The sequence below is a fragment of the Perca fluviatilis genome, chromosome 4, assembly GCF_010015445.1.
Source record: "Perca fluviatilis chromosome 4, GENO_Pfluv_1.0, whole genome shotgun sequence".
NCBI lineage: Eukaryota > Metazoa > Chordata > Actinopteri > Perciformes > Percidae > Perca > Perca fluviatilis.
In genome coordinates, this window is record NC_053115.1 from 10430837 (window position 1) to 10442956 (window position 12120).

Consider the following 12120-nt stretch of genomic DNA (forward strand, 5'->3'; position numbering starts at 1 on the left):
TAAATACCTCCTCATCTCGGCCACAATGCAAATGAGCATATCTCCCAATATGTCAAACTAATCCTTTAACAGATACACCTGAAATTGGTACACATTATTACTTGGATTTATCTTATTCTCTGTATGGTGATGGGTGGGCAAAAAATGGGGAACAAATCAAGAAAACTTCAGAATCTCCAACAATAATCCCCTTCCTGTTGTGCCTTGATATCAAATCCATTAAAGACCCCCTTCCTCAACAGAATCCAGTCTCTGGGAGCCTCGACAGCACAGGGCCAGCAGGAAATGTTTCACTCCTTTGGCTTCACATTAAAATCCAAAATGTATCTCTTTAAGAGTTTATTGAAACAGCGTTAAATCCACCACATGCATCCATAGCTCCACAGTCTTTAAAATGAACGCTTGTGGGGCTGTACTTGGTTTCCTTGGCATAAAAATCCATCCATTTGAATTGGTTTGCGCAGTGCTCTGTTGTGTTAAAAAAAGGGCAACAGATTATAACCCACAACGACAAAAACACAATGTGTGGCTTAATTGATGCCATACAAGTAATATTTGCCACATAATGCTGTTCAGTGTGTCCAAAAGTTCAACACTCAGATTTCTTCTTCTTATTTTTTAAATCAGTCAAATCCTCAGCCAGTTCAGGCCTCACCAAAACAGCATTAGAACGCTGTGCAAACACACAATCTTTTCCGTCCAAAAGGTCATTTGGGCAAACGTACTGAAGTAGTGACAGAAGTCTGCACCTGTTCCACAGAGACAGGAACAAGAGAACCCTGACATTGTAGTCAAAAGATGAAGAGTAAATGTAAATATCCACACACAAACACACAGATAACAGGCAATCAAGTGTCAAATTCATTCAAATGCGTAAGCTAAGCTGCATGTTGATTTTTGTCTCTGTCGATAAACAGTCTGGATGTGGTGTAGCACAGGAACAATGTCCACATTTTCACTAAATCGCATTTAAGCTTAAATCGAGTTACGGCGCAAAAACGTAACATTTTCACATCTATCGCAAACATAATGTGTCTTGAGGAGAAAGTCCCTATAGGTGCATTTTGATTTTTAAAATTTGACTCCAGCCTACCAGGAAGAAAACAACTTAATCAGGACCAACAGCAACACTCACACGCTGGCGGTGGGTTTGGAGACTTTCAGTTCACTCTCTCTGCCCTATAGAACCACCCAGTGATGCAGAAAGTAAGAAAAGGAGGTGGAGGTGAGGATCAGTTTCTGTGTGTGAAGTTTCTCTTTGACTGTTTTTTTTTTTTTTTTTTCTCTCAGTGAAAGTCTATCGAGGCCCTGAGGTTTAAGAGGCAGAGAGAGGTGTAGGAGTCGACGTGAGAAAAGGTTTGAACCTTGTCCACCCCCTAACCAAATGGCGTTGCTTGGAGGGATCATGAGGGAGCGGCTGCGATGGACACTACTGAAGGTGGGTCCAAGAGGGCGGAGCCACAGTCAAGCCTGTGTTCGCAAGTTAAAGTTGACTGATCAGTCGAACAGACAGGCGTGAGAGGGACAGAGATATTCTGCCACGGGGGCACACTGATGGACAGTGACAGGAGAAGCTGGCCAGCTCATCGGCTGGTTAATGAGCCAAACAGCATGTGTCCATCAGCCAGACTGTCTGAGCCCTCCCAGAAAATACAAAGGACAACTCAGGGAGGACAGAATGTCTAAACAGAACTAAACGAAAACAACAACAAAAAGTACATTAAAAACAGCGACATGTAAAGACACATTGGATAGAGACAATCTTTTAACACAAAACCGGACAACGGGACATGGACTAGCCTGACGAAGAGCCGGCCAGCTACAGTGGGGTTCAAGAGACCACCACAAGGACAGTTTGTTTTCATCATTTATCAAAAACTAAGACAATTTGTTTACTTTGCAGACGGTTATTTAGAACTGATATGTGATATTTATCTTTGGGAAATGCTTGTTAAGTAATTCAAATACTGGCATATGTGAGAGGAAGATTCAAAAATGTTTGTCTCACCATGTATGCAAGTGTTACACATGTATCCTACACAATGTTCATTATTATGGTATTTTAATAACTAATGACCCGTTACTACTGTTTATGCTTAATCATGATAAAAGGCTGGAAAGATTTTCACAAGATTGAGTTATTCTCATTCTAGTCTGGTTTACCGGATGTCCACTGTGCGTATAAAGCCTGACGCAACGGAAATATCAGGCATACTCATCCTCTTCCACTATCTATTTTGCAAGGGCATATTCGCTGCATCTGGGGCGTAGCGCCACCCAAGAAGATTGTGATTGGTTTAAAGAAATACAGACAAGCCAGAGTGTTTTTTCCCCTATCCCAGAACGTTAACTTGTGCAGCCAGACCAGACTCCAGCGCTGACACAGCACTGTGGACATAGGTCTGGCAATGCGGGACTACTCTCATCTCATACAAGGATAAGACAGAACTAGAGATGGCACTGTGGTTTAAAACGATCATCTTTATGCATCCAAGACACAAAGCCAACGCAACAAAGAAAGTCCTACTCAAGCTGACCAAAATTACAGTCAAAAGACCAACAAACTGTAGCAGTTACCAAACCACTTCTTTAATGGAAAAACAAGTCTAATGGTTTAGAATGGATGGAACGATACTGAAATTTCACCCTTGATGACTAAAATTCAACTTTATGGTTGCAACCAAACAACTAACAGTACATACGTGAGGATTTGGCTGCATAAAAGAGTGATGCAACAGGGCCGAAAAACTTACTTTTATAAATAATCTCGTGTGGGGATGTTTTGCTTCGTCTGGAGTCAGTAACTCGCACGTGATTAATCACACCGCAGTGTGGGATTAACCGTAGAGTAATACCGCTCTATTCCGCAGAGGCATGCCGTCATTGTCATTTCTGCATCCTCAACGGCAACATTTAAATAAAAAAAAAAAGGGCGCCTGTATAGCTCGGTTGGTAGAGCGGGCGCCTACATATAGAGGTTTACTCTTCGACGCAGCGGGCCCGGGTTTGACTCCGACCTGCAGCCCTTTGCTGCGTGTCATTCCTCCCTCTCTCTCCCCTCTCTCTCCCCTCTCTCTCATGTCTTCAGATTTTCTGTCAAAATAAAGGCTGAAAATGCCCCCCCAAAAAAAAGATTTCTTAAAAAAAAAAAGAGAAATATAATGCAAAAACACTTGGTGGTGCTCTCAAACAGTGCTGGAATCATTTCAATTCTCAAACTCTGCGAAACATCTGATGCCAGACAGAGTGCAAGCTGTAATTAAGGCAAACGGTGGAAACACCAAATTCTGACTTGAGTGAAAACAGTACCAACAAACCTTTTCTGAAAAACTATGTAATAGCATTTGACTACAACTACTATTGTGACCAATCATTGTATTAGTTTAATAAATGATGAAACGTTTATTTTGGCAGTTGACTGTTGACCCCACTGTATGTGCAAACGCACACACACACACACACCTACAGACACACAGAGACACACACACATACAGAGACACACACACAAAATCGGAAAGTAACACATAAAAGGAGGGTGGTTGGGGGAGTTGGCAGGGAGGAGTTATCATCCAGATCATCATGAGTCTTCGTTGCCAGAGTCGTCTTGGTTGTCGTAACGTCTGGTGGACGTCCCGCCGTCCTCCGTGGGGCTGATCCCCCCGGCTTCACCTACAGACTCCATATCGCTCTCGTCTTCCTCCTCGTCCTCCTCTTCCATGTCGTCGTCGTACAGGTCGTCATAGAGAAGGTCTGAACTGCTGTCCTGGGAGGGAACCCTGGTCTGGACGCAGTACTCGGCCAACGTGGTCGGCACCTTGACTCCATCGCGCTCAGCCTCTGCTGCTGTTGACATCACCTGCTTCCTGTGGCCCAGATAGGGGGGAAAAAATAAAAATAAATGACACTGACCGGATGATTCTCTGTAAGCATATTATACATTTGTCTGGATTAAATACTCAATACTGTGAATTACCTGATAATCTCTGCATACTCCTTGTCCTTGCCTTTGCTGTCCCTCCATTTGCGAAACATGACAGACGCGTCCACATTAGCCGGGGAGAAGGTGTTGGGCTCATTAAGCAGAGAGATCACACTAAGCAGGATAGTCCTGATCGGGACAGAACCGCACACAAACAAACACACGCAGACAGAAAATGAGGATATCTCCAATATCAGATCCTGTCAGTGTATGAAAGAAAAGCTTTACATGGGACTTTTGAAACTGTAGTTAGTTAGCTTCATCTTAGTCTATATCCACGACGTTCCGCTTCCGGGACTGTTCAGGTGCTGCCGGAAATTCCGCCGGATGGCTTTCATTTTGGCCGGGTGTCTGTTACCTTCCACTTTCTTTGTGCTGGCATTTTAAACTCCGGTGGATTTCTGAGGACTATGGTTGACTGCTCCTCAGATCTCTGCAGGGTAAATCCAGACAGCTAGCTAGACTATCTGTCCAATCTGAGTTTGCTGTTGCCTGACATGTTCCACCAAAACAAGTTCCTTCCCGAGGATTTTTTTGCAGAGGCACCGTGGCTCTGTCCGGCGCTTAGCACCGCCCATGACGATTCATTTTTTTGTGTGCCATTTTTAGGCCTTTATTCGATAGTCATGAAAGGGGAGAGAGGGGAATTACATTCAGCAAAGGGCCGCTGCGTGAGGACCGAGCCTCTGTACATGGGCGCATGCTCTACCAGCTGACCTACCCTAAAGAAATGCGAATAGTGATAGATCGATTTTATCGGCCGGCCGATATATCGATACGCGGCTGCTGCGTTCACCGGACATTTTGTGATGACCTGATTATATCTTATATATGTCTTATAATATGTCAGCAAGCAATGGATCATCAAGGCTGTGTTGTAGATATTGATGAAAGCCTCTAACCCTTGCACAGTTAACCATATGCAGTGCACTCATCCATATGATGCACATTGCACACATAATTTGGGTGATATGAATGTAAGATGATTGCAGAAGTGACACTGATCTGTGTTTTTGTTTATTATTTTTAAAGAAATGGCAGAGCAGATTCCGAAAACAAATCCAATTTGGCAGTGTTTACATTTGTATGATGTAAATTGAGGGAGCAAAAGCAGTATCTGCTCCAAATATCAGCTCAAGAAAATCGGCAGCCCGTATCAGGCATCGGCTAAGGCTGATGAAAATAAAATAAATCGGTATCGGCACTAAAAAATCCATATCGGTCGATCTCTAAATGCTAATAAACCAGAGCACGTTTTTCGCCCATCCCCGGAATGCTGTGTGGACTAGCCAGACCCTCCTCCGTAGCGCTGTGTAGGAAGGTCTGGCAAAGAGAGACTAGCTTCATCTATACCCAGACCGTACCTCTTTCCCTTTGCAGCTCAATTACATACTGCACCCAATCTGCCTCGGTTTTCAAAAACAGACTCAGCACTTTACCTCTACTCCTCGACAAAATGAGTCTTGCTGACTGAGTTACTCTGCAGCAGTGTCTTGTTCTTAAGGTGTTACACTGAACAAAGGAATGCTAAAAGTGAACTGTTAATTTACACCATTCTGGATTTATGCTGTATTTTCAGTTTTATTTGTTCTTTTTGTGGGTGAGCTCCACCCCCAACTTTCTTTCTTTTCACCATTTTCAATAGCAGACATGATAGACACAGGAAACAAGGCGAGAGAGAAAGGTATGACATGCAACACAGGTATTTGGCCAGAATTGCAGTTATGTGCTATATGCCTTAACCGTTTGGCTATCAGTATTGCCCTTACCCTCAGTTTTCATATCCTATATTCTATATTCGAGAATTCCAGTTTAATAGGAGGTACAGTGTAGGGATCAACCGATACTGGCTGTGGGACATTAAGTCTAACTCAGTGGTAGGTGAAACCGAAGCAGAGGGACAGACACAGAGCTGTAGCCAAGCCAAAGTAGCCCACTTTTAATAATTAACTTTATCGGTAATTAGGCAAATAAAACACCGATATAGATAATCCACAAACTGCAAACTATTAGAGTGCGCCATTGCTATGCACAATCTTTTAAATTAAGTCTATTATACTTATAAACCACTGCTCAAACGAATATCCACATTGTATTAAAAATAACAGAATCGTTCTAAAAACACAGCATGTCTGTGTAGTAGAATGGAATAAAGAGCATACAGAAGCAGAGGTTGTGTGGCAGAGATTACCTGACGTTCTGGGTGGGGTTCCACCGTTCAGAGGGCAGCTCCCCACTCTGAGGGTCATCGACAGGAGGGTGCAGGATGGAGATGCACACATCTCCGTTCTGGAAAGAGAACAAAATGCACTGTATAACATCTGTCATGAAGACACAAAGGGGTTTACATTTAGACTCTAAATTAGAGATGCACCGATTACAACGTTCTAGGCCGGTTCCGATTTCCGATTTCCATTGAGTTAGGCCAGCCAATACCGATTTTAGCCGATTCTGATTTCATTTTTTCTAACCACTTTACAGCACACACAAATATGTATTTTCTATCTTTTCTTTAACAGAACATTTTGCACAGAACATAGAACATCTTTTGAACAGATAATGGATCACTATAAAATAGAACTATATAAATTACTCCTGGTGTGGGAAATTCACACACATCTAAAAGTGCAACGTTAGAACCATTTCCTTCTTTTCACATCCAATATCCAACAAAAAAAATTTGATTTTGGTTTTTCGTGTCATCCCTCCACGCCCTGCTTTTTCCTTGTAGGTGTTGCATATTGCAAACTTGTTATCTTCTGCACACGCGCGCTTCACACCGCGAGCAGGTACGCGCGACACACGGCGGAAAAGTTGGGAGAAAGGAAAAAGAGACCGTGCTGTCGCGTCCGTGTGTGCGTGCGTCCTTGAGAACTGTAACTCGTATAACTTATGTTGTCAGTTCATTGTAGCATTGACCGGCATATGTCAGACTGCTGATATGCAGAGCATGTGAAAACCGGTCAATTCCGGTCACCGGCCGGTCTATTGGTGCATCTCTACTCTAAATGTTGGGGATTGGTGTTTTAAGCCCCCAACGTCACCTTCCAGGCAGCGCGCAGGGGCGTCGGACTGGGGGGGAAAAGGGGACTGAGAACCTGAGTACCTAGGGCCCTCATGTGAGGAGGGCCCAAAAAGATGCTAGAAGGAATAGCTGTGGATGTGGGGAGGGGCCCGTAGAAAACGCCTTTCTACAGGGCCCAGAATTTTGTGCTACCCCCCTGGCAGCGGCAGTGGTTATGTTTAGGGTATAAGGTTAGGGTTAGCTGCCTGGAAGGCGACGTTGGAGGCTTAAAAACACCATCGAGCCTAAATGTTTCTATTTTATATTAAACTATATAAATGCCATATCGGCATGATAACGGCTACAACAATTGTGTGAGAACATTTTAAATGACAAACACAAAAATGTTTTACCTCGTAGATGTTGGGGTGCCACATCTTTGTGAGAAAGCGGAAGGTTGGTGGGGAGTAAGGGTAGTCAACTGGGAACTTGATGTGAGCCTGGGAGAACAAACGAGAGGTTGACAGTCAACACGTTTTTACAGACAGCCAATCTTGACTTCTGTTATGCTACGTTTAAGTCCTTTGAGCCTGTAGGTCTCAGCTTGAGCATGAAGACAGCCCAGTCAGTGTAGCACATTGATACGTGGAATGTGGAAATATATATATATATATATATATATATATATATATATATATATATATATATATATATATATATATATATATATATATATATATATATATATGAAGCAATTTTTTTGCTTCAAACAAAGTACATCTTTGCAATACATCCTTTCTCTAGTGGGATGAATTAAATTATTCTGTCATGCTTCCTTTAACAAAAATGAAGTGACAACATGAAACAGCAACAGTTGCCATTACAGGTGTTTGCAAGTTGTTATTGACTGCATTGTAATATTCAGGAACCAGAAAATGTTAAGAAAAGCTGCTTTAAGCTAGATCTTAACAAGGATAAATTTGATATGTCCAGACTGGAGTGATATGACAAATTGGATTTTGTTTGCTGTTCAAGTCTAACTGCAATGTTGCATTAAAAATTATTTCTTTCTTGACTAGCTTTACAAGTTGACAAGTAACAAGTGTTCAACCACAAAGTAGCTTCCTGTACCCATTTCATTTGAGATTAGTCACAGCAGTGAAATATATCAGACACTCAGCCATGCCGACAACCATGCTGTGACGCAGTTGTCATTCATGTCAGTCATTTCAAATGATGAGCTCGGCATTAGGTGACACAACAGTTGGTGCTTCTGGTTCTGGGTTTTCTTTTCATAGTATTGTGCAATTATCTAGGTGAAAGGGGTGTTAGGCTTGGGTGCGTGTGTAACACCACCCCAGCTCTCACTGAACTGCTGCTACTGAGATAGGACTATCATTACGCCACAACTAGTCACTCCACCAGTGCAGCCTTGGAACATTTAAAACACAGGTGTCATGACATGCACGTTTCGATATAGGGTTCGGCAGCAGAAACAAAGTTATATAGTTACACTAGTCAAACTCACCAATATTTCATCAATTACACAGGCACCAAAGTATAAAAGTCAAGGCATTCCTTTCTGGAGAATGCCAGGCTCAACCAGTCAGCATTAGAATGATATCTATTAATGTAATTATGTGGGTGTCACAGTGGCTCAGGGGTAAGTACTATTTGCCTCAAAGCAAAAAGGGTCCTGGGTTTGAAAGTGTCTGCAGGCTCTATGTTATATGTTACATGTCTCATGCAGGTAAATTGGAAACTCTTACTATGGCCCCTATTGAAAATATTCTGTCCTGAAAGAGTTATCTATCCACTGTTGCTCTGTGGTCTCCTACTTTTTTTTTTTTTGCGTGTGTGGAGTTTTTCCTTATCTGGCCGCATGGGCTAAGGATAGGGGGTGTAATATGATATGTTGTACAGATTGTAAAAACACATGTGATTTTAGGTTATGTAAAAACATTGATTTGACAGTAGATAACACAAGGATGTCACTGTAAAGGCAAAGCATAACGCAATCAGCGATGGCAGCAACACCTGCTCTGTAATATTTCGGCATTCCCGGAAGATTACAGCCTCATCTGCATTTTCTCAACATGAATAGAGGCTCTCACTGTTTTCACACTTTCTAGATGTTTCACTGAATAAGGAACATGGAAGATTGGAAGAGGAGTCTCATTGTGCCCTTCTCTCTTACTCGTTCTCTGTGCTAAGGTGCCATTTATATCGGTCTCGGCTAAAAATAGCCATCTGAAGTACAACCATCATACAGCAAAGGGGAGAGGCCTGGACAAGGAGAATGGAGGGAGAGGGGAGAAAGACTAAAAATTAAAGAATTATAAATAGCTGTCTGAAAAGGCTTTAAAACCGAGACATTCTGGTGAGCCAGTAAATTTGAGCCAGGTCATTCATGAATTAGAGTTTTTAAAAGTGCAACAAATATGATAAAATGTGGCTTTGACCAACTGCCACTTTGCTCGTTTGAAAGCCATGATGTCTCTCTCTCATGGGTGGGCCAAATTCTCTGGGCAGGCAAAGCAGAGAAAGGGGAGGTAACCTTGCTCTTTATGACCTCATAAGGAGCAAGATTCCAGATCGGCCCATCTGAGCTTTCATTTTCTCAAAGGCAGAGCAGGATACCCAGGGCTTGGTTTATACCTATCGCCATTACAAGCCACTGGGGGACCATAGGCAGGCTGGGGGAACGCATATTAATGTTAAAAAAACTCATAAAGTGAAATTTTCATTCCATGGGACCTTTAACAAAGAACCTTTTGTTCCACACAGAATAATAGACTCTGAATGAGTGATTCATATTTGGATGCAATGTGTGACAAGCTGTTGAAACAAATCTCAAATTTTCATGCCATGGGACCTTTCAAGTTGCAGCAATCTCCTACATATCCAATTCAGGAAGAAACCTTGCCCAGGAGCTCAGTTGCACTGTATACATATAAATCATCTGTTGCTGCTGGTTATAAATTAGCTTCATGAATGTTTCTCATTATCTAAACACGGTGCCATGTTTTTGACTAGTCGGTGTTCAAAATTCCCTGCTCTTATGGTATCAGAACGTTTTGTCCCACCTTAAAGTAGCCTCCCTCATACAGGGTGTTAGGGGGCCCGAAGATGGCCACTTCCCAGTTGTAGAGGTCAGACTCTTCCACCAGAGTGATGCGGAAGCCCTCCACCGGCTGCTCCTGCAGAGACTTCAGCTCCATCATCAGGGCCTTCTGGGAACTAGGGGTTGCCTGGTGGGCCATGTTAATCCCACTTCTGACACCAGTGGCCCCAGATCAGAGGAAGGTAAGGGGGTATTGTAGAGTGGAAAGTAAAAGGATTGGCTTAATGATACTGTCAGGATTCTACTTACATTTACAAGTTTTACATGTCATGGTTACAGTTGAGTCTGCAGCAAACACCTACAATCTGTTAGCTTTGTTTGTATTGACAGTCTTTCTAGAACACGCTAGGACAAAAGAAACAGCAAACCTGAATAGATAGCAGCCCTGCTTGTAAACTGACCGCCACATAAAGAATTCAAACACAAACAGGATATGTGGCCTGCCAAGCTAGCTTAGGTCAGTGATTTAGTTCGCAGGCCCTTTATGGGGGAAAAAGCAAAGTTAATAAAAAAAAGTGTTTACCTCTGTCTCCTTGCACTGTAATATGTATTCGTTTCGTCACAGCTGAAAACTGGAAGGTAAACTTATTGGTTGTCCATGCTAGCCTGTCTTGACAAAGAGACAGTGACAGGAGCAATGGCTTTTCTGCTAAAGCCTATGGCTGGTCCTCGTGTTTTGTTTCCGAAATTCTTTGTGTGCCAGTGTTGACAGTTGACATGGAGCTAGTATCAGTGTAAGTCACGGTCTCCTGTGGATCATTCTTGGGTTTGAAAGAGGAAACTCGCTCTCCCTGACATCTCTCCGTGCCGCTGGTTCGGTTCGGACAGGCGCTCAGCTGGTCCCTGCTTGTTTATGTTTGTTTATCTGCTCTCTGGCAGTCTCAACTTCTCCACACGTCAGCTAAACCCCTACCGAGCAACTTCGTTCAAATGGAGCAGCTTTCCTGCTCTCTACCTTCGCCACAGGCACAGTGACGGTGAAAAGGGCAGATCAATTCGAGCCTACGGTCGCGAAAAGGACAGTAAGTGAGAGGTTTATACTCGCGAAATACAGTGGATTTCATCGATTTTTATTTTCCTCAGATCGGTGCTTCCGGCTATCATTGCGCGTGTCTACAAACGTAAAGCACGTTTGGGTCTTAACGTGACGTGCGCGCACTCGATGCTAAGCCATTTTTTTTTTAAAGATAAAAAAATAACAATTTACAAATGTACATATTGCAATTTTAGATCTTTTAAAAGTTACAACAATAACCATCTACAATTACGTGTAGTAACTCACTTTCTTTACATTTCCATTAGCATCACTTTATTGATCAGAAAAATGGCAACAGCCATAAAGTTACCTTTCCTTTTTATCTTTCTTCTCACTTAAGTTAGTCTTTCTTTTATCGTAAAACAAACAATAAACATATCTGCTGCTTGACTTCAGGACTGGGTCTATGATTTCTTTAGAGATGGCATATTGCATATCATTGTTATAAAGCCTTTGGTGTCCTTCACTGCTATCATTTTGAAATAAATAAAGGTACAGTATTTTGATAGTTTAACAGTTTCATTTCTGATAAATACTTAACTACGTAAGTGGTGCATGATGTTTTAAATCTGGCCACCATTACTTAATTTCTAGGAGCTAATGATGTCTAGTCAGTCTGGCTACACTAACCAACAGCTAATTTAGGTTCAGAATTGGGATTAGAATTTACATTATTCTCTTTGTAAAGTAGTAACAGGACAGTATATCACATTCCCCAAGAAAACACACTACTGAAGAGAATTACATTAAAGGGCAGCATACAAAATGATTTGTGATAATTTAATATTTTCCCCAATTAACTCTTTCATGGATCTCACTTAATCATTATTACCAATATTCCCATCATCATAATCATCATCTTTACTACAATAAAGATAACAAACAAATTAATAAACTATTTTAAACGGAGGCATTGAGTGGATGAAACAAATTAAATGTGCACTTATTTTCATTAAAATTGTATTGTAAAATTGTTT

General features: G+C 42.0%; 1 protein-coding gene across 2 annotated transcripts; it reads right to left on the minus strand.

The window, feature by feature from the left end:
- Positions 1-3363: 3363 nt before the first annotated feature.
- ube2r2 (ubiquitin-conjugating enzyme E2R 2) lies at positions 3364-11233 on the minus strand. Of its 2 annotated transcripts, none has more exons than XM_039798074.1 (6): positions 10631-11233; positions 10070-10266; positions 7397-7483; positions 6171-6268; positions 3974-4108; positions 3364-3863 (listed from the first exon to the last, which is right to left on the minus strand). In XM_039798074.1, the coding sequence occupies exons 2-6, from the start codon at positions 10244-10246 to the stop codon at positions 3578-3580; spliced, it is 783 nt and encodes a 260-aa protein (XP_039654008.1). In that variant the 5' UTR covers positions 10247-10266; positions 10631-11233; the 3' UTR covers positions 3364-3577. The 2 variants fall into 2 exon arrangements, with proteins under 2 accessions (XP_039654008.1, XP_039654007.1); XM_039798073.1 differs by having other exon boundaries at positions 10070-10259; positions 10631-11232.
- Positions 11234-12120: the final 887 nt, after the last annotated feature.

Excerpts from the sequence above, each read along its gene's own strand:
- ube2r2 (XM_039798074.1), bottom strand. The coding sequence starts at position 10,246 with ATGGCCCACCAGGCAACCCCTAGTTCCCAGAAGGCCCTGATGATGGAG. Across the intron at positions 7,484-10,069 it reads ATGAGGGAGGCTACTTTAAG|GCTCACATCAAGTTCCCAGT; the intron begins GTGGGACAAAAC and ends TTGTTCTCCCAG. Across the intron at positions 6,269-7,396 it reads GGCACCCCAACATCTACGAG|AACGGAGATGTGTGCATCTC; the intron begins GTAAAACATTTT and ends TTCTCTTTCCAG.